This window comes from Triticum aestivum, chromosome 5A (genome assembly GCF_018294505.1).
Source record: "Triticum aestivum cultivar Chinese Spring chromosome 5A, IWGSC CS RefSeq v2.1, whole genome shotgun sequence".
Lineage (NCBI taxonomy): Eukaryota > Viridiplantae > Streptophyta > Magnoliopsida > Poales > Poaceae > Triticum > Triticum aestivum.
Window position 1 is genome coordinate 610,968,142 of NC_057806.1, and position 20,843 is coordinate 610,988,984.

At 43.2% G+C, this 20,843-nt stretch overlaps 1 protein-coding gene, 1 long non-coding RNA gene and 1 pseudogene across 2 annotated transcripts in view; 2 read left to right on the forward strand and 1 right to left on the reverse strand.

Annotated features, from left to right (window-relative positions):
- Positions 1 to 2,303, forward strand: part of LOC123105307 (uncharacterized) — a 4,137-nt gene extending 1,834 nt beyond the window's left edge. Inside the window, exons 3-4 of the long non-coding RNA XR_006450787.1 lie at positions 815 to 1,486; positions 1,868 to 2,303. This is a non-coding gene — a long non-coding RNA (uncharacterized lncRNA). The remainder of the gene's footprint in view (positions 1 to 814; positions 1,487 to 1,867) is intronic.
- A 436-nt stretch (positions 2,304 to 2,739) lies between these two features.
- LOC123105305 (accelerated cell death 11) lies at positions 2,740 to 5,170 on the reverse strand. Its single transcript, XM_044527350.1, has 4 exons — positions 4,870 to 5,170; positions 3,761 to 3,933; positions 3,461 to 3,606; positions 2,740 to 3,107 (listed from the first exon to the last, which is right to left on the reverse strand). The coding sequence occupies exons 1-4, from the start codon at positions 5,062 to 5,064 to the stop codon at positions 3,001 to 3,003; spliced, it is 621 nt and encodes a 206-aa protein (XP_044383285.1). The 5' UTR covers positions 5,065 to 5,170; the 3' UTR covers positions 2,740 to 3,000.
- A 241-nt stretch (positions 5,171 to 5,411) lies between these two features.
- Positions 5,412 to 13,585, forward strand: LOC123105306 (zinc finger CCCH domain-containing protein 16-like; annotated as a pseudogene).
- Positions 13,586 to 20,843: the final 7,258 nt, after the last annotated feature.

The following is a 20,843-nucleotide window of genomic DNA, read 5'->3' on the forward strand; positions in this document are numbered from 1 at the left end:
GGAAGCAAATAGTAGTTGTTCACCTCCCCAGTCATGTTGAACCACTTTTCATCCATGTAGGCTATGTTGTCTAATTCCCGTGTCGCAGACCAATAATCTTCACACATAGCCAAGCACCATTTCAATCTCTTTACAATGTTGGACAGGTTTAAGTGGGGCCTCAACTTATTACTGTGACGCCTCAAATGACCCCACTCGAACCTTGAGTGTAAGGTCGTGCAGCTTACACCCAATGCCTTTGACAGACCTCGCAATGTTCTCCTTCTGTTCAATGGGATTGTCACCACCCTCGACAGATCCAAATCTTTCCGCTTGCGGCCAACTCTACCTGGCTTTTGATTTGAGACATCAACTTTCTCCCCTTTTTCAATCTGTTTAAGAGCTCTTTCCCATATTCTCTCAACAGTTCTTATGGTTGTATCGAGTAGGCTAGCAATGACCTGCTTGTCTTTTTTCAGAACTTGTCCATTTTGGGTGTTGATCACCATGAGTGCAAAAAAAATACCATATCTCTCCTCATTTGTGAGTTCCTCATGAATTGGTTTCTGTACAGCACTTGCTTCCTCATGAATTGCTTCCTCTACACCACTTGCTTCTTCATGAATTGGTTCCTCTACACCACTTGCTTCTTCCCCTGTCAAATAAGGAGCAAAAGATAAGTCATGTAGCTATTGCAAATAATAGGAGTAGATCATGAAAATGAAATGCAAATGCAAAAGTTTTGGAGGTAGTACTGTACATGTTGCTTCATTATTGACTGGTTCCTCATTGTTGTATTGTTGTTCACTGTTCTGTTCTTCCTGTTGATCTGCAGGTTCTGAGGCATCATCTTGTGGAGGACTCATGTTAAGATCAATCCCAAACATCATTGCGGCGGTGGAGCACTTGCTCAGGTAACTGTTCATGTTCCAATAAGAAAGAACATTCTGGTCAAGTTAAATCAGCTAAATCAAAGAGGCACCTGAAAATAGTTCTCTCCACAAGAATTGTTTGCTAGACTGATGGTTATTGCTTCATTGGTTATTTGCTTCATTGGTTATTGCAGAACAAGTAGGTAGTGATGGGCTGCTTGCTTGAGCCTACACCATGCTGTCTTTTGTTCAGACTTGAGAGTAAACAAAGAGCAGCTGTTAAAAGCTTTGTTTCTTTTACAATTCCTAGATAAGTGGAACAGTGGAATGACATTTGGCATTCAGGACATGTACCACTTATTTTGCATTCAGGACATGTTTGCAAAATGCATAATGCAAAGGTTCAAGCTCTATTCAAGTTCTGTTTAATCCAGCTTCATTTGGTATTCAAGTTCTGTTTAATACCAGCAGCAATTAAGTTCTCTTTAATTCAGTATTCAGTACAGAACATCAAGTATTCAGTATTCATAAACATCAAGGTGGATCCGGCCGAGCTCTGCCGGTGGCTCAAGAGGAAGATGAGTAAGGATGTCAAGATCGTCTGCCCTCATCCGCCGGTTGCGAATCCTAAGCATGTGTGTATCTATCTTGTTTCTCTCTAGTGCTACCTTCAGATTGAAGGATCATGTGTACCATCAGTATTCCGTGTAATATTAATACCCAAAGGAATGCACTTCTGAATTTGTACCGTACTTTGGTTGGTATCCTCTGCAAATAGCAAAAAGGAACATACGTACTGTGTGCTTGCCAGAATGATGATACAGAGACCAAATTGCAACAAAAAGTAGAAACCAGGGAACCTATTGGTCTAAGGCCGTTGTAAAAGAAGAGATCAATCTGCAGCTCCAAACAGTGAATTTGATTGACAGATTTTACAACTTCAGAGAGTGATATTTTTTTCCCTGTTTCCACAATTACCTCCACAACTCAGACTAAACCCCGCTTCTTGTTTGCAGAAAATGATACTGGTTCTGGGAAGCAGCTCAAGAACTGGGAACCGGGGACAATCAAGGGAGGTGATCAGCAACAGTAAGAAGGCTCTGCTAGACAATGCCCTGAGCCAGCCCGACGCGTTCAAGAAACTAGAATCACTCACTCAGTGCCCTGATCTTTCAAGTATTAAGCAATCCAGCAATTAAGAACTCATGATCTGAGTAATTCAATATTCAGCTTTACAATCAAGTTCTTTTTAATTCAGCAGCAACAGCAACAGAGGCGGGGGCGGGGAATACCAGCAGCAACAGAGGCGAGGGCGGGCACGACCTTCGGAGGAGGGCCAGCACGGAGAGGAAGACCCTGGGCTTGGAGGAGAGGTTGAGCAGGGCCAACGCGGCGATGAAGACCCTGGGCCAGAGCGGCGACGAAGACCCAGCGCCGCGACGGCGTCCAAAATTGTCCGCGGCGACGGCGGCCAAGGCGGACCAAATCGAGGACCTAGTCGTCGATTTACTGCTTCTTGGCACGATTCAGAGGGAGGTGACAAAGAGGAAGAACTTTAGGAGCAATCCCGCTGCTCAGGTAGGCGAGGGCACACCCATGGCGGCTGCGCAGCTGTGCGGCGGCGCAAGGCGCCTCCGTGGAGGTCCTGCGCGTCTCCTCCGCGACGACGCAGGTCGTCTCCTGCACAGGCGGCTTGGGTCCTGCGACGCGCGGAGACTCTCTCTGGGTGCTAAGGAGAACGGGGGAGGAAGACGGGGGATGGTGGCCGGAGCCGGCGACGCGCGAGCGACGGTGGAGAAGTGAGGAAGGAGACGGGGGCGTTTTTCAAATGATTCAAAAGTATAAGGACATGTTTGCAAAATGCATAATGTACAGCAGCCGCGACATCTAAATCCGAACGGAGGGAGTACATTGCAGGGTAGCATTCCAGTTTAACAGCTCAGAGATAAGCTGGAATTTCAGGTTTGTAACAACGGCTCCCGCCCATATCCACCCGTCAAGAACCTCCACGGTAGCACAGCTTATTGAATTTAGGTTACAACTCTGAACTCTCGAACTCAAAACACCAAAACCAGCTACAGTTGTTTGAGGTCACAGCACACCATCTAGTCGCATTAGTACATTGGAAGTCTCTCTGTATAGGCTTTGCTCACCAGTCCAGCCCTAAATTCTTGGAGGTGAAGAGGTCTTCGACGTAGAGAATTACTGGTCCAGACGACCTGACGAAACTCTGCATTTGAGCCCTTGCCGAATTTTCTGCAAGGTTAAAAGAGGCAGTGACCCGAGATCAGAATCAAGTGACACCAAGACGAAGAAGCTAAGATAACCTATTGTGTTTTTGACATATTTTGTCCCAATCATTTTCTCCTCATGCAACCTGAGCAACTATAGAACTGTACTAAGGCAACCAAAAAGCAACTTGCATATGACCCCCTCTAATACAAGCAAACATCTATACAAACAAACAATTAGATCTACGCCTTTTGTAAGGCAACCAAAAAAGCAATGTGATCTGATCAGTTGCTTGCTTAGCATGGAAGTTCAGAGTAATAACATGTGTAAACTACTGGAGAGATAAAACAGTGTTCTGGAGATCAGGACACACTCACCATCTTCATTCAGTTTCTTCAAGAGCTGCGACTTAGAAGGGAGGGCATACATTCCAGCACCAACGGCCTTCCTTATGGCCCAGCCATGGTGAGGAGCAAACACCTGAGCATAAGCCTTTGACGCTGCGTCCTTCAGGGAGTTGCCTCTGAAAACAGAAGAGAATGTGAGCATTCAGATAACGTTTACTCAACAGGCATCTAAGAGTAGCAAACTAAAGGGTTGACAGCATACTGTAAGTTTTTTTTTAATCACAACATAATATAAGTGACAGCACTATCCCGTTTGCAGCTTGAACTTACTCTGTGACCAATATCTGCTCAAACAGAACTTTCACCATATCAATCCCACGCTTAACCCTCAGTAGATTCCTCGTATGGCTCCCCGCCTGCCTGACAGTGCCCTTTTGAATGTCAAGCTCAACCATGGAGGGCAATGTTGAAATCGTCTTGGATGCCTCCAGTAAATCATTAACCTGCAGCCACATAAGACGAAGTAATCAGACAAGACCAGCAAACAAAAGCCTTGAAAAGGGGATGCTACAATTAACTAGGTAATAAGCACGCATGAGTATATGAGGTTTCTGCAACAAGATAACATGTGAAACCCGAAATGGCCGCACGCTTGGTTTGCTAAGCAGTAGTGCTATAATAAGTGCAGAAGTAGGTTGGAAGCTCCAACACCTCTTAAGCATACATCAGAACAAGCATATCAAAATAATAGCTGAAAGCCTGAAATAGATAATCAGTTTTGCTAAAGGGTCCTTATGTGCACACACTAATTCCTGGCTTGATCAAGTTGAAAATTAATTGAGACCATCTAGCACTAACCTCCTAGCCTTAAACAAGCCTAGGAGATCACCACAATTACCTTAAAACAGAGATGTATACAATTAAAGCAGTAGTACTAACTCAAGTGCAGAAGTGGATAGGATATTCTACACCTGAAGCGTACAACCTCAACAAGCATAGCACACAGTAGCAGAATTAGACAGTCCGATCCTGATGAAACACCCAACTATTGCTGCTTGATCCAGTTCGGAATTCGACAGGTCATTTCACCCAAACCTCCTAGCGATCAACACAATTACCTTCCCACGTGGATGATGCATAGCTATGCAGCGTATACCAATCAAAAATAAACTCAAAACAGAACTCGCCAAACTCGATCCGGTTGAGAATTTTGAGGTCATTTCACCCCAAACCTCCCAAGCTTCACACATAACGAAACCAATGTCCCCGGAATCACCAGAAATTTTACCACATACAAGCACACCGAAGTAGCATACCGAACAGCCGACTCGCCCTAAGCAGCCGAGCGCTCCAACCGGGGGAGGAATCGCGAGACGCGAGCTAGAGCAGAGCAGGTAGCGGGGAGGAGAGGAGAGGGGGGCGGAGGAGCGGCCGCTTGCCTTGGCGACGTAGTCCATCTCGGCGAACTTGAAGGCGATGCCGAGGCAGCCAAAGAGGACGGAGACGTTGGAGCAGGCGCGCGAGAAGTCCCCCGCCGCCATCGCGGGCTGTTGCTGCTGTTTGGCGACGGCCGCGAGCTGCTCGAACGACGCGCCGATCCGGCGCAGCGGCTTGTCCGCCTCGTTGGACCCCATCGGCCGGTCGCCGCCGGCGGAGAGGGTGGGCGCTTCGAGTTGGAGAGCTTGGGTTGGGTGGCGTCGGCGTCTGGGCTGATGCGTTGTGCTCTTTTTTTTTCTCTCTGTGTGGTGATGCCTTGTGCTTTCGGTGGTTGTATACGCGTTGTTGTGTGAAGAGGGCGACGGCGATGATGGCGAGGTTGGGGTCGGTTGGTCCTGTGATGGGCCTGAAAGTGGGCACGGTAGCAGGCTCGGGCTACGGAATGGAATGAAACAACTTGGGCCATTCTCTGCTAGGCCCATGAAGCGTAAGAATGTTTTTTTTTGGGCTTGTAGCTTAAGGAATTTCTAAGTTAAGCTGCTACGCTGCAAAGGAACTGGGCCTTGGTCGATAGAGAAAGCCCTAGAAAAAAAAACCAAGAGGCCGAGGGGGTGGATCGAGGAGCTTCCATGTCCACGGCGGCCGGTGATCTCCCGGCGGCGTCGACGAGGAGCGAGAGGCGGAAGGAGCGGAAGAAGGAGCGCCGCCGGCGCGCGCGCAGGGAGGCGGCGGCGGCCGCGCGGGCTGCGGCAGAGGCGCTCGCCGCCGACCCAGAGGAGGGGCGCCGCCTCCGGGAGCTCGAGGAGGCCGAGGCCGCCGCGTCCGACCGCGCGCGCCGCGCCTTTGAGGACGCCGAGCGCCGCTGGCTTGAGAAGGCCGCCTCGCGTGCCGCCGAGGAGGCAGCCGCGGCGGCTGCGGAAGAAGAGGCGAGGGCCGCCGAGGCTTCCACACGCGACAAGGTCTCCTGCTTCTCACTTACCCCAGTGCCTTGGCTCCTTCAACTGAACTAGAGTATTTAGCCAGTTGCTTGCTTACTTCAAACCTAGAATGGATACGCACTCCGTTTCTATTGTCCATGAACCTGCACACACACCTGATTTCGTAATAATAGCATAATCTGCGGAACATGGGACGGCTTAAGTTGTATGTTGTCTAACTGACATGAAGAGCACTGGTAGGTTGGTGTTTGCTGCCTTCGATGTGAATTGTCACTTAACAATAGCATAACGAAAATTCTACCAGTGTTCTCGGAAATTATTGGAATAGGATTGATAATAAGAAGCCAAAGAGGATACTAATCAGGAAGAAGAAGAGGAAGCAAAGTTTAGGTTTAAAAATCCAAGCATTGATGAAAAAGAAGACCATTGTCCTTGCCATCTGTTTGAGCCCATTTGGATTCCCCGGACTAGAGTTATACTTATATGCTTCCACATGATGCTGTTCACCTTACCCCATTTCAGTTCTCCGCTCCTTGGTAGCTCACTGTTTAAGGACACTCATGCTTGGTCCATGGCACGTGATTTCACACATTCTGGCTGTCCATCGGATATATTTATTCCCATCCTCTTGATACATCATATATGCGTGTTGTTTTGATAACTCAATGCATGTGTTGTGTGGTTTTCATCGAAAATGTTTTACTAGCTGGTGGAATGTTTGAGAATACATTACGTTCTAATGGGTCCTGATTATTGTTGCTTCTTGGGCTATTTCAGTATAACGATGAGCACAGAGACGAGACAGAAGATGATGGGGAATGGGAGTATGTTGAAGATGGACCAGCGGAGATCATATGGCAAGGAAATGAGATCATTCTGAAGAAGAAAAAGATCAAAATACCAAAGAGGACAGAGGATAAACCACTAAGTCAAGAGGTCAAGCTTATGCTTGTGATAAAGTTTTGTTGTCTCTTTACTGTTGCTCAAGGATCCGTTTTTGACTTACCATCTGAAAAGGGCATGTACAATGTCTTGCAGGAAGAGAGACCTACATCAAATCCGCTGCCACCTCAGTCTGTACCTGTTGCTTCTCAGAGGAGAGAACCTTCCTTGTCTGCTCGAGAACTACTTGAGAAAGTTGCTCAAGAGACTCCAAATTTCGGAACTGAACAGGTATACTCCATGGTTCTCTTTTCAGCTAGACAGGGAAGGATGTACTTCTATTGCAAAATATAGGAAGACAAATCCCAATATCTAATCAACACATTTGCCTATATTTGCACCAATGTAATGACTCTGTTATTTTCTCGGTAGGATAAGGCCCATTGCCCATTTTACCTCAAGACAGCAGCTTGCCGCTTTGGAGTGCGCTGCAGCAGAGTTCATTTCTACCCTGACAAATCATGCACATTGCTCATGAAAAACATGTATAATGGTCCGGGCCTTGTTTTGGAACAAGATGAAGGGCTTGAGGTTTGTTAGAGGACAATCCCTTGCAAACGAATTGGTATCCTGAACTATTCTGTGTTTTGGCACAGCTTTTTAGTGTTGTTCACCCTCACTTTCATGGACAGTTATACTCATTATAATACTTATTCCTGACCTACTCACTGTTTTAAGATTATACTCCCTCCCTTTAGGTTTGTTACATCTCAAAAAATCTGAATTGTCAGTTTTGGAAGGCCCATTGCTTTAGGAATAGGCAAATATTAAGTACAGTCACATTAATTTCTGTCTAAATTTAGTTCTCAATGTGGAATTTAGTTCTAAATTTAGTTCTTGAAAAACCATGCATGCTGCATTAATACATGGTCCATCACTTAATTAGGTCCTCCTTGGTTACAGTGATTTTTTAGTGAGCCAAATGGATTAAGCTTAAACTTTGTGTTGTACAATGAACAACCATAGGTAGAAATAACTGGTTACTTTAATTCTTTTGTAAGTTCTCTTCGAAGTGTTAAAATGTGCCTGTTGCTCTTTAGAAGTTTTGCTTGATCTTCTGGCTACTCTCAGACCTGCGACATAATACATGTTCATTGATGCATTCTCCAAGAATTCCGTCTCGAGGCAAGCAGTGACCAACCAGCCAGTTGGTTTCATTTGATTGGAGACGCCCTGAACTTTCATCTGCTACCGTATCCTAAATTTTCATGTTGCTTGTGTTGCTGAGATTTGCTATGTTTTTAACTTTTCAAAAGGAAATACACCAATATTTAAAGTTTACAACATGCCTTGAGAATTATTGATGAAGCAGCTCCTTGACAGTCCCATAGTACTTGTGAGATGTTCTTTTATTGGACGTGTTGATGATCATTAGGTGACAGGTGAATTTGTTTTTAACCCCTTTAGTATAGAAAATACTTTTTGATGGTAAACTATTGCTTAAGTAGGCCCTCAGTATTACTTTTGTGTTTTCTAGTTTTAATTATCTGTTTCTCCCTTTGTGTTTTCTCCCGTGTTTACTTCATAGGTCGTGGAAGTTGCAGTTGAATGGTTGATTTGATCCATAGCTAATAAGGTTTTTTGTAACATCCTCCAGTTTACAGACGAAGAGATTGAACAGAGCTATGAAGAATTTTATGAGGACGTGCACACAGAATTTCTGAAATTTGGTGAACTTGTCAACTTCAAGGTTCTTTTTTCTTCCTACCCTACCGAGAGTAGTTGATTTTCCCTCTGGCAGCATCTCTTTGTCTGTTGCAAGAATAGTACTTTATCACTAACTTTGTAGGGTTAGGTTAGTTGGTTATTAGTCTCCAAGGATGATAATTTGTTCTTACTTAATGGGGTTAGTGGCCTAATTCAAGAATGTTTGTATTACCGTTATGTGTTTGCTACAACTATCAATCATGCACGTGCAATGCATGGTTCCCATAATATACATTCAATGTGAACTTGTGAAGTGTACTAACATTGTGGAAATCCATATTTATAAGACCTAAGTGTACGCATCATTAAATTTATTTCTTCTCCAGTAAACCACTCAAATGAAAAAATCCTGGAGATTACATATGTTAAATCGTGAGCCATAAGCATGCATGTTTAAATCATGAGCCGTAAGCATGCAATTAAGAGATTATTAGTGTTGGTGATTAGGAGACTAATTCTGCCAGCTATTAATATGATGTATGCACGGTTTGGACTGAAAGTAACCAACACCACTGTGAGTCAATCAGGACAAACAGTTTCACCTTAATTCATGTTGGTCCCATATCTCAAACGCCTTCACCTTCACTCTAATATTCATATGTACTCTGTTCGCACCCCAGCTCAGCACAACAAGCATTGCCTCTTCTACTCTTACAAGTTACAAGTAGAGATATAGATATGAATATGATTGATTATGGCTGATTCATACAATATAGTATTATTAGGCTGGCTCTCTAATAATTTACTCAAGGTATTGTGTTGTTCTGTAGGTAGCTAGCTTGTTAACTGTAGTTGTTCATAGCGACTTCACTTTGTTGCACATGCTATACCTAGGGGCTTTTCAAATGCGGACTTGCATAGGCATTTTGACCTCACCTCCAGTTCAATATGCCACCCACCTAATGGTCTCGTGGACTACGCACCAATATTGTAAAAACTAAATACAGAAAGGAAAAGGAACCTCGGACCTAGGTCTGTGCTGGATTTCTGTTAATTGAAAAACAACTGGGTGGTTTGTTAGCTTGAATTAGTACACATATTTATCTGAAATGGTTACCAAAAATGTTATCACCATTCACCAGTGGTTCCATTGCGCGCAACACTAAGAAGCAGAAATCTGTATTTAAATTTGAATTCTGAATTTAAACTAGATGACATGGTGAATTTCTAAATCCTGGTCAGAGTTGGCCCTCGGATGCAGCACGAGTTTTCTCAGGTTATGCGACTTGGCCTAAGCATTTAATCTACAGATTCTCGTTATTTTTCTAGTCTTCTCATGTTATCTGTTATGCTGAAATTTGGCTTCTGCATAACATTTTTTCCATAGAAATAATTCTAGATATTATTTCAGGTATGTAGAAATGGATCATTCCATCTCCGAGGAAATGTCTATGTGCATTATAAAGCCTTGGATTCAGCTCTTCTTGCCTACAACAGCATGAATGGTCGATATTTTGCTGGGAAGCAGGTGATTACTTAATTTTATTCCTCAAGTACTGTGAGTTATGTTCCTCAAGTACTGTGAGTTATGTGAGCAGAATTGCTAGAGTATTCTTGTGAATGCTTTCTTACATCTCAGAGAATACTTCACCTTAGATGCTGTTCCTGGTTTTTAAATAAGAAATATGTTACTCTTGCATAAGCTTGCCTTGAATTTTTTTTCCTGCTCTTCAGATAACATGTGAGTTTGTTGCTTTGACGAAATGGAAGTCAGCGATCTGTGGTGAGTACATGAGGTCAAGATTCAAGGTATCTTAAGTTTACACTCTGTCACCTGAATTCTTTGTTTTATTTGACATGTACGAAGCATATTAACATCATTCATATTCGTGAGCAGTATTTTAGTTTGAAAATGGCAAAATGATTAATACCATGTATGTGCTCTGTTTCATCTCTCTTGTTTGACAGACATGTTCACATGGAGTTGCTTGTAATTTCATTCATTGCTTTCGTAACCCTGGTGGAGATTATGAGTGGGCTGATTGGGACAATCCTCCACCTAAATACTGGACTCGGAAGATGGCTGCTCTGTTTGGTCCCTCAGATGATGCTGTTTTTGACAAGGCGAGTGATACCCCAGATTTTGAACGGTTACACAGTTCAGATAGGAAGAGACAGAGAAGTTCTGATGACAGGTACATGTTCAATTATTTTAGTCACTTAATCTGTATACAGTTTTTATTATACTGAAGTCTAAAATGAGAGGATTCTGTAGGTATATTTCAAGTAGACATGGGGATGGAGATACACATAAACGGCATTCATCAAGAGTTTTTTCACATTCGAAGCAAGAGCAGAGCAACCATATCATGAAATATGGGCATACTCGAGATAGAAGAGAACCATCTGCAGCAAATGAGCAACGAGGCCAAGAGATTGAAGATGATACTGGCAGATACTGTTCGCCCATGGAAAATGAAAGAGTGTCCCAAGCACATAAGCATGAAGAGAAACATAGAGATGGCCATGGCGATGGAGCACGTGGATACAATGGTAAAATCAAGTCCAGGAAGCACAGATCTGAACGGCACGAAAGTCTGGAGTCTGGATGTTCTGATTGGCCTTCAGAATTTGCTGATGCTGGCACGAGCAGAAGTCCTTCAGGCAGCAAGTCCACCAACAGGCACAATAATCACAAAAGGAGCCGGAGGCAATCCTCGGATGACCCCAATCTTGAAAGGGGCTACACCGCTGCGGGCAAATCATCAGGGAAAGTGCACATTGCCAAAAGTAGCTCGAGACATTACGTTGAAGATGACTCTTATGGTGAGAAAGGTAGTAGAAGAGGCAAATCTGGAAAGCACAGTGATCGTTGTGATGACCCTGATGATAGATGGCTAGCAACAAATAGTGATGTTGATTTAGATGCAGAAACTCGATTCCCGAGGTCAAGCAGTGGAGTTGGTAAAGGTGGAAGGAATGATGATGCTCCTCCAGATGAGGATGATCGTTATCAAAGGTCCAGCAGTAGGTCTGGTAGGTCAAGAGCGAAGGATGACAAGAGCAGCAGCAGGAGGAAGAAGCATCACAGTGAAATCAGGAAGACTAGCGACAGCGATGATGGCCCCTCGGACTCTAGTGACATTAGGGATTTGAGCTTGCCTGCGTGGAGGAGTCGGTCAAGAAGCAGCGAGGAGGGTCTCTCATTGCACAAACGGAGGAAGGGCCGCCGTGGTCATGATTCGTGATGCAGCTGAAATATCTGATCATTTGGTCACTAGACTAGCGACTTTGGATTTCGGACGATAAAAGAAAATGTGATATTACTCCGTAGATGCCACTAGCTCATGCAGTAGTCCTTGCCAGCCTTGCTTTCTTCTCCTTTTCTTGTCTTGTCCTCTTTGCTGATGAGGTTCTTTTCCCGGATAGAGATTTCTTGCAAAGCAGTGCTAATTTAGAGTTGTTTACATGTCACCCTTGGTCCAGCCCTGGAATTCCACCGACTTTTTGCTCATCACACTTGCTACTGAATGAAAAGGCACATCTTCAAGAAAAAATTTCCCTTCCCTCCAACTGAAAGAATTTGTTCCATCGATCCTCCGGAAATGCAATTCTCGGGTGAGGGAAGGGGGAAGCTCCAGGAAGGCTTCGCTCGCTCGCTTTCAAGAGCGCCCTGTCACCAGACCAACATAAATGGAACTTATCAGTCAGTAGCTTCCTTCTCCACAAGTTCCCTTTTCACAAGAATTTGAAAAACTTCCATTGCACTTTTGTTTTGAGAAATATACTTCCATTGCACTTTATTCCAAACACGAGCCTCGCACTCTGGCCCGCTAGCTACTAGGCGGGCTTCTGCAGCCCAATTTCTGTATGGCCGGTGGCGTGGCATACCTACCTGCCTCAAAAAAAAACCTACCTGCCTACAAAAAAACCTGTATAACAAGTCACCTCAAAAAAAAAAAAAAACTGTATAACAAATGCCACCCATCGGGGCCAGCCTTGGCGAGAGCAAACAAAGGGGGATCCCTTCACAAAAAAAAACAAAGGGGGAGAAAGCAGATCGGCGCCGGCGGCGACTGCGCTGGTACGTGCGTGCTTCTATCTCTTCGATTCCTCTGTAGATACGTTTGAGAGGACGCGGTTCTCCGATTCATTCTGGAATCCGAATTCGGTGCAGATCTACCTACCTACCGATTTGAGTCTCTGGCCGATTCCTGCGCAGATAGATCCGCAGGCCGACTCGGAGCGTGGGTGATGTCTTCCGCCGGAGCATACACACACATAAATATGGGCCTGGAGATCGCCTGAGCTTCTACCGAACCACGTCGATTCCGCCGGACGCCATTTGCCAATGCACAGCCTGATGAACAGCTCGACGAAGGTCACCGGTGCCAACATGGAAACAGAGGCGCTAGCAAATCACATCAATCCCTTGCCAGTGCAGAGCTCGATGGAGGCCACCAATGTCGATATGGAAATAGAGGCGCTAGCAAATCACATCCGTCTCACACGAAGAGGAGAGGGGGGGAGTGCGAATGTGGGGAACAAGAAGACCAAGAAGAAGATTTTCCGCGTGCCGCGGGAGGAGCTGGATGACATACTTTCGTTCCAGCTGCCGCCCGCTTGGCCGTCTCTGGCTAAACGCCGTCCTTCTCTCGTCGGCGAGTTGGAGAAGATGAAGGACAGCTTTTTGCCCGAGCGGGAGAAGATGAGATTACAGTACCGGATCATGGGCTACGCCACGTATGAAGCAGAGGTCACCGATGATGATGAGGAGGAGGAAGACACATTGGTGGCGATTCCAGCGGTGGCTTCTTTTCACGGGGAGAAGGATGATGCGGCGGCGACATCTTTTCAGGTGGAGAAGGATGATGCAACTGCGACATCTTTTCATGGGGAGAAGGATGACGTAGCAGCTACATCTTCTCCTTGGATTATTCCACGGGGAAGAGGCCGAAGAAGATTTCGCCCGGGAGTCGTCAAGCAACCAAGCGGCGTTAAGAAAATAACTTAGGCCTAGTAGTTATCATTTTCTTTTGGTGTGTTTTAGTTTTAGTTGTTGGATTAGTTGGACGCAGTTTATGGTACTGTATTTTGTCATGTAGTATAACTTAGGCCTAGACTGTGCAGTGATGTGTACACTGATCTTAACTAATGTGCAATCCATGTATTAGGGTGATTGTTGCTGTGAGAGTTGGTTCTACACATTATACTTCTGGTCCTTGTACCAGCTCTTCCATTCTACTACTTCCGTTCCTAAATATAAGTCTTTTTATACATTTCAATGCAGACTACATACGGAGCAAATTGATTGAATCTACATTCTAAAATATGTCTATATACATTCGTATGTAGTTCGTATTCAAATCTCTCAAAAGACTTATATTTAGGAACGGAGTGATACATGACATCATGCACCGACGGCCATCATCCTTGACATGCACATTGTGATCCCAAACATTATAGTTCAATTTACATTGTAGGTCAGTGGTGTGTTCATCCTAATATTCTTCATTGCAGCACTCTGCCGACAAGTTGCTCATAGACAATCATGCTCCGAACAACTGCTACAAGGGCAAGGTCATGGCAGAAGGCAGAGCCTCCAAAAGGCATCAGGGAGGCCAATGAATGTTGGATCTACTTCCGATCTCCTGATGCCTTCCGCCAGCACATGACCATGATCCCAAGCGAAGCCGTTCTCAGGACGAACAACACTTTCTAGCATTGAGGTGGTGGTGAAGTGCGGCGAGCACGACCGATCCCTTGCAATGATTGAGGATGTGTAATGTTTACTCTGTCGGTCATGTATTACTCTGCCTATAACCGTATTTGTCACTATTATGTCGGTCCTAAATTATGTTCATTAATGTGGTATGCGTGTGTTATGACTATGGTTTAATCTATCTTTTTTAAAGTGCTTTAATCTATGTTCCTCACTGTTGATGTGTTGTTTGTTGTGCCTATGACTGTGTGTGTGATGATAACCTCACCACTCCAAGAAGAGGTTACCACACCGCATGTCTTGCCCATAACCAAACATGATCACATTGTATCTGGGGAGCATATGATTGCAATCAAACATCATGCTAGTGTTTCTGCTATAATGCAACTTAGGTTTTTGTGGGCAACCAAACAAAATGCAGAACATTGTTTAGAATCTGCATTAGCTTAGACGGGCTCAATCGAGCCATCGATGCAATCAGACCAAAATTGATGCAGGAACCAAAGACGCCCTTGAAGACTACTATAGTACATACGATAGAAACGCGACGACGAACACTGACGACAAAGAAGACTTACATAAAAAAGTCTCAATGAGCGGTGGTGGTCAATCTTAAAATATGAAATCAGTTTGGGGAAGGTATCACCTCCATGTATTTGTAGGCGCAGTTTTGGCAGTTGTGCTATCTTTATTAAGTTCAGTCCATAGGGTTCATATGAGCAGCAATCGAATCTCACGAATTCAAGGCTTGGCATGTACCTCTATATAGATTTAAGGCATAATTACATATGGATAAGAGATCCAACTAAAAACGAAATATATCTATCTACTACTATTATATTACTTATAGAAGCACAAATTTAGTGAATCCGAACAGTCTCAGCTATTCAGCCGCATATATCCAACGTCCAACGACACTCCAATGGTGTATCCAACACATCACCACGATTTGAAAACAACATTCATTGTATTAACTGCAATTAACCTTGGAAACATCATTACTTGTATTGATTGCAATTAGTCTTGAAAACAACATTAATTGCAAAAATTACCTTATTAAATCATTTCATCTGATAATGATATATCAAAGATCTAATGATGGCTGAAAGCCTGCTCTTTCTCCTTTGAACTGAAGGAAATATGCCCTAGAGGCAATTATAAAGTTGTTATTTATATTTCCTTATATCATGATAAATGTTTATTATTCATGCTAGAATTTTATTAACCGGAAACTTAGTACATGTGTGAATACATAGACAAACAGAATGTCCCTAGTTTGCCTCTACTTGACTAGCTCGTTAATCAAAGATGGTTAAGTTTCCTAGCCATGGACATGTGTTGTCATTTGATGAACTGGATGACATCATTAGAGAATGATGTGATGGACAAGACCCATCCGTTAGCTTAGCACTATGATCGTTTAGTTTATTGCTATTGCTTTCTTCATGACTTATACATGTTCCTATGACTATGAGATTATGCAACTCCCGAATACCGAAGGAACACTTAGTGTGCTATCAAACGTCACAACGTAACTGGGTGATTATAAAGATGCTCTACAGGTGTCTCCGATGGTGTTTGTTGAGTTGGCATAGATCGAGATTAGGATTTGTCACTCCGTGTATCGGAGAGGTATCTCTAGGCCCTCTCGGTAATGCACATCACTATGAGCCTTGCAAGCAATGTGACTAATGAGTTAGTTACGGGATGATGCATTACGGAGCGAGTAAAGAGACTTGCTGGTAACGAGATTGAACTAGGTATGATGATACCGACGATCGAATCTCGGGCAAGTAACATACCGATGATAAAGGGAATGGCGTATGTTGTTATGCGGTTTGACTGATAAAGATCTTCGTAGAATATGTAGGAGCTGATACGTCTCCGTCGTATCTATAATTTTTTATTGTTCCATGCCAATATTATACAACTTTCATATACTTTTGGCAACTTTTTATACTATTTTTGGGACTAACATATTGATCCAGTGCCTAGTGCCAGTTCCTGTTTGTTGCATGTTTTTTGTTTCGCAGAAAATCCATATCAAATGGAGTCCAAATGGGATAAAAACTTATGAAGATTTTTTTTGGAATATATGTGATTTTTGGGAAGAAGAATCAACGCGAGACGATGCCCGAGGGGGCCACGAGGCAGGGGGCGCGCCCCTGACCCTCGTGGCCACCCCGTAAGGCGGTTGGTGCCCTTCTTTCGCCGCAAGAAAGCCAATATCCGGATAGAAATCGTGTTAAAATTTCAGCCCAATCGGAGTTACGGATCTCCGGGAATATAAGAAACGGTGAAAGGCCAGAATCTAAAACGCAGAAAACAGAGAGAGACGGAGAGACAGATCCAGTCTTGAAGGGGCTCTCGTCCCTCCCATGCCATGGAAGCCAAGGACCAGAGGGGAAACCCTTCTTCCATTTAGGGAGAAGGTCAAGGAAGAAGAAGAAGGGGGCTCTCTCTCGCCCTCTCTCCCAGTGGCGCCGGAATGCCGCCGGGGCCATCATCGTGTGACGGTGATCTACACCAACACCTCCGTCATCTTCACCAACATCTTCATCACCTTCCCCCATCTATCTACAGCGGTCCACTCTCCCGCAACCCGTTGTACCCTCTACTTGAACATGGTGCTTTATGCTTCATATTATTATCCAATGATGTGTTGCCATCCTATGATGTCTGAGTAGATTTTCGTTGTCCTATCGGTAATTGGTGAATTGCTATGATTGGTTTAATTTGCTTGTGGTTATGTTGCTATCCTTTGGCACCCGTCATATGAGCACGCGCGTGGATCACACCATAGGGTTAGTTGTATGTTGATAGGATTATGTATTGGAGGGCAAGAGTGATAGAAGCTACAACCTAGCATAGAAATTGATGCATACGGGATTGAAGGGGGACCAATATATCTTAATGCTATGGTTGGATTTTACCTTAATGAACGTTAGTAGTTGCGGATGCTTGCTAATAGTTTCAATCATAAGTGCATAGAATTCCAAGTCAGGGATGACATGCTAGCAGTGGCCTGATACGTCTCCAACGTATCTATAATTTTTGATTGCTCCATGCTATATTATCTACTGTTTTGGACATTATTGGGCTTTATTATCCACTTTTATATTATTTTTGGAACTAATCTATTAACCGGAGGCCCAGCCCAGAATTGCTGTTTTTTTGCCTATTTTAGGGTTTCGAAGAAAAGGAATATCAAACGGAGTCCAAACGGAATGAAACCTTCGGGAACGTGATTTTTGGAACGAACAAGATCCAGGAGACTTGGACCCTACGTCAAGCAACCAATAGGGAGGCCACGAGGTAGGGGGCGCGCCTACCCCCCAGGCGCGCCCTCCACCCTCGTGGGCCCCCTGTTGCTCCACCGACGTACTTCTTTCTCCTATATATACCTATGTACCCCCAAACGATCAGATACGGAGCCAAAACCCTAATTCCACCGCCATAACTTTCTATATCCATGAGATCCCATCTTGGGCTTGTTCCGTAGCTCCGCCGGAGGGGCATCGATCATGGAGGGCTTCTACATCAACACCATAGCCCTTCCGATGAAGTGTGAGTAGTTTGCCTTAGACCTTCGGGTCCATAGTTATTAGCTAGATGGCTTCTTCTCTCCTTTTGGATCTCAATACAAAGTTCTTCCCCTCTCTTGTGGAGATCTATTCGATGTAATCTTCTTTTGCGGTGTGTTTGTTGAGACCGATGAATTGTGGGTTTATGATCAAGTTTATCTATGAACAATATTTGAATCTTCTCTGAATTCTTTAATGTATGATTGGTTATCTTTGCAAGTCTCTTCGAATTATCAGTTTGGTTTGGCCTAGTAGATTGATCTTTCTTGCAATGGGAGAAGTGCTTAGCTTTGGGTTCAATCTTGTGGTGTCCTTTTCCAGTGACAGTAGGGGCAACAAGGCACATATTGTATTGTTGCCATCGAGGATAGCAAGATGGGTTTTTATCATATTGCATGAATTTATCCCTCTACATCATGTCATCTTGCTTAAGGCGTTACTGTGTTCTTATGAACTTAATACTCTAGATGCATGCTGGATAGCGGTCGATGTGTGGAGTAATAGTAGTAGATGCAGGCAGGAGTCGGTCTACTTGTCTTGGACGTGATGCCTATATACATGATCATACCTAGATATTCTCATAACTATGCTCAATTCTGTCAATTGCTCAACAGTAATTTGTTCACCCACCGTAAAATACTTATGCTCTTGAGAGAAGCCACTAGTGAAACCTATGGCCCCCGGGTCTATCTTCATCATATTAATTTTTCAATACTTAGTTATTTTCATTGCCTTTTATTTTACTTTGCATCTTTATCATAAAATACCAAAATATTATCTTATCACATCTATCAGATCTCACTCTCGTAAGTGACCGTGTAGGGATTGACAACCCCTTATCGCGTTGGTTGCGAGGATTTATTTGTTTTGTGCAGGTGCGAGGGACTCGCGTGTAGCCTCCTACTGGATTCATACATTGGTTCTCAAAAACTAAGGGAAATACTTACGCTACTTTGCTGCATCACCCTTTCCTTTTCAAGGGAAAACCAACGCAGTGCTCAAGAGGAAGCAAGAAGGATTTCTGGCGCCGTTGCCGGGGAGGTTCGCGCAAGTCAAGATTTGACTCCCGACAATGAGCCATTTCTGGCGCAGTTGCCGGGGAGGTCTACGCAAAAGTCAACATACCAAGTACCCATCACAAACCCTTACCTCCCGCATTACATTATTTGCCATTTGCCTCTCGTTTTCCTCTCCCCCAATTCACCCTTGCCGTTTTATTCGCCCTCTCTCTCTGTCCTCCTTCTCTTTCCCTATTTACCTCTTCTTTTGTTTACCTTCTTCCCGTATGTATCCTTGTTTGTGGTTCCATGTGCCTTCTATTTGCTTGCATCTTTGCTTGCTAAAAATCTATTGATATGGATCCACTTAAAGTGTTCTACTTAGATCATTTTTGATCCTTATGCGCTCGTGCTGATACCCCAACTAGCCTAGTTGATGGGAAATCATTAGATGAGCATGCTCATTTTTTGCGTCACCATTTGTCTGAAAAAGGGAGACTCTTATGGAATCAAATAAACAGATTGCTGTGTTATGCTTGGAATCTTTGTGAAATTTGTGATTTTACTTGTTGCTCTAAGAACCCTAAAAAACACCTCCCCTGCCTATGTGAGTTTAATGATATTGAAATCTTATCTTCTTATGCAAAGGGTTTTTATAGTTACTACGATATCGAACGAATTGAAGAATTTGTTGCTTTTAAGGGTGCTTATGAAGTTGCTTCTTTGATTGAAAAATATGATATTACTCTCTACGAATCTGAAAATTTTGACATACTTAAATATTGCTATGAAAACTATGCTCATAATGTCTATGCCAAAGAATTTATTGAAAGAATGACCGTTACTTCGGAAGAAAATAATGGTATGCATGAATCTATAGATAATTATGATTCCGATGATTTGATTGAAATATCCCTTGATGAACATGATGCTTGCTATTCTTGTGGCCATGATGCCAATATTTATGAAGATGAATTTGCTATAGCTCCTTATGTTAAACATGAGATCGTTGCTATTGCACCCATATTTAATAGTTCCTTCGATGAAAAGGATGATTGTAATGTTGTTATTATAAATTCTCTTAATGTCAATTGTGTTAATGATATGCAAAACCCTAAGCTTGGGGATGCTAGTTTTGCTATGACTACTATTTTTTGCAATGATCACGATTGGGGTGATTCTTCTTTTGATCTTGAAAATTTATTTAAGCCCCATGATGAATATGAGATTGATAATAGTGTTTGCAATATTATTGAAAGTGGGTTTGGAAGAGTGTCAACTTTAGATACCACATATTTGGAGAATGTTCAATCTTATGAAGTTTTTGATAAAAGTGGGTTTGCAGAGGTCATGACTTTAGTTAATGCTAATCCCACTATTTTGGAAGAGTGTCAACTTTGCATACATGTGGATCTTGTTAAGATTATGTTTTGTGATATCTATATTGTTGAATTTGCTTATGATCCTACATGTAATTATTATGAGAGAGGAAAATATGGTTGTAGAAATTTTCATGTTACTAGATTACCTCTCATTAGGTTGAGATTGCTATTGTTTCTTTCCGCTTTCTTGCATATGCTAGTTTTTGCTTTCCTTGATAATTTGTTTGCCTATAAGATGCCTATGCATAGGAAGTATGTTAGACTTAGATGTGTTTGTCACATGTTCTATGATTCTCTCTTTGTGCTTCAATTCCTGTCTTTCATGTGAGCATCATTGAAATATTATGCCTAGCTAGGGGCGTTAAACGATATCGCTTGTTGGGAGGCAACCCAAATTTATTTTTATTCCTTGCTTTTTGCTCCTGTTTAGTAATAAATAGTTTATCTAGCCTCTGTTTTGGTTGTGTTTTTTGTGTTTAATTAGTGTTTGTGCCAAGTAGAACCGTTGGGAAGACTGAAGGAAATATGCCCTAGAGGCAATAATAATGTTATTATTTTATTTCCTTATATCATGATAAATGTTTATTATTCATGCTAGAATTGTATTATCCGGAAACATAATACTTGTGTGAATACGTAGACAAACTAAACATCACTAGTATGCCTCTACTTGACTAGCTCGTTAATCAAAGATGGTTATGTTTCCTAACCATAGACATGTGTTGTCATCTGATCAACGGGATCACATTATTAGAAGAATGAT

Bases quoted from the DNA above. Each gene is read 5' to 3' on its own strand.
- LOC123105305 (XM_044527350.1), bottom strand. From the start codon at position 5,064: ATGGGGTCCAACGAGGCGGACAAGCCGCTGCGCCGGATCGGCGCGTCG. The intron at 3,934-4,869 runs GCAAGCGGCCGC...ATGTGGCTGCAG, and splicing joins AGATGGACTACGTCGCCAAG to GTTAATGATTTACTGGAGGC. The intron at 3,108-3,460 runs GTGAGTGTGTCC...TTAACCTTGCAG, and splicing joins GAAGAAACTGAATGAAGATG to AAAATTCGGCAAGGGCTCAA.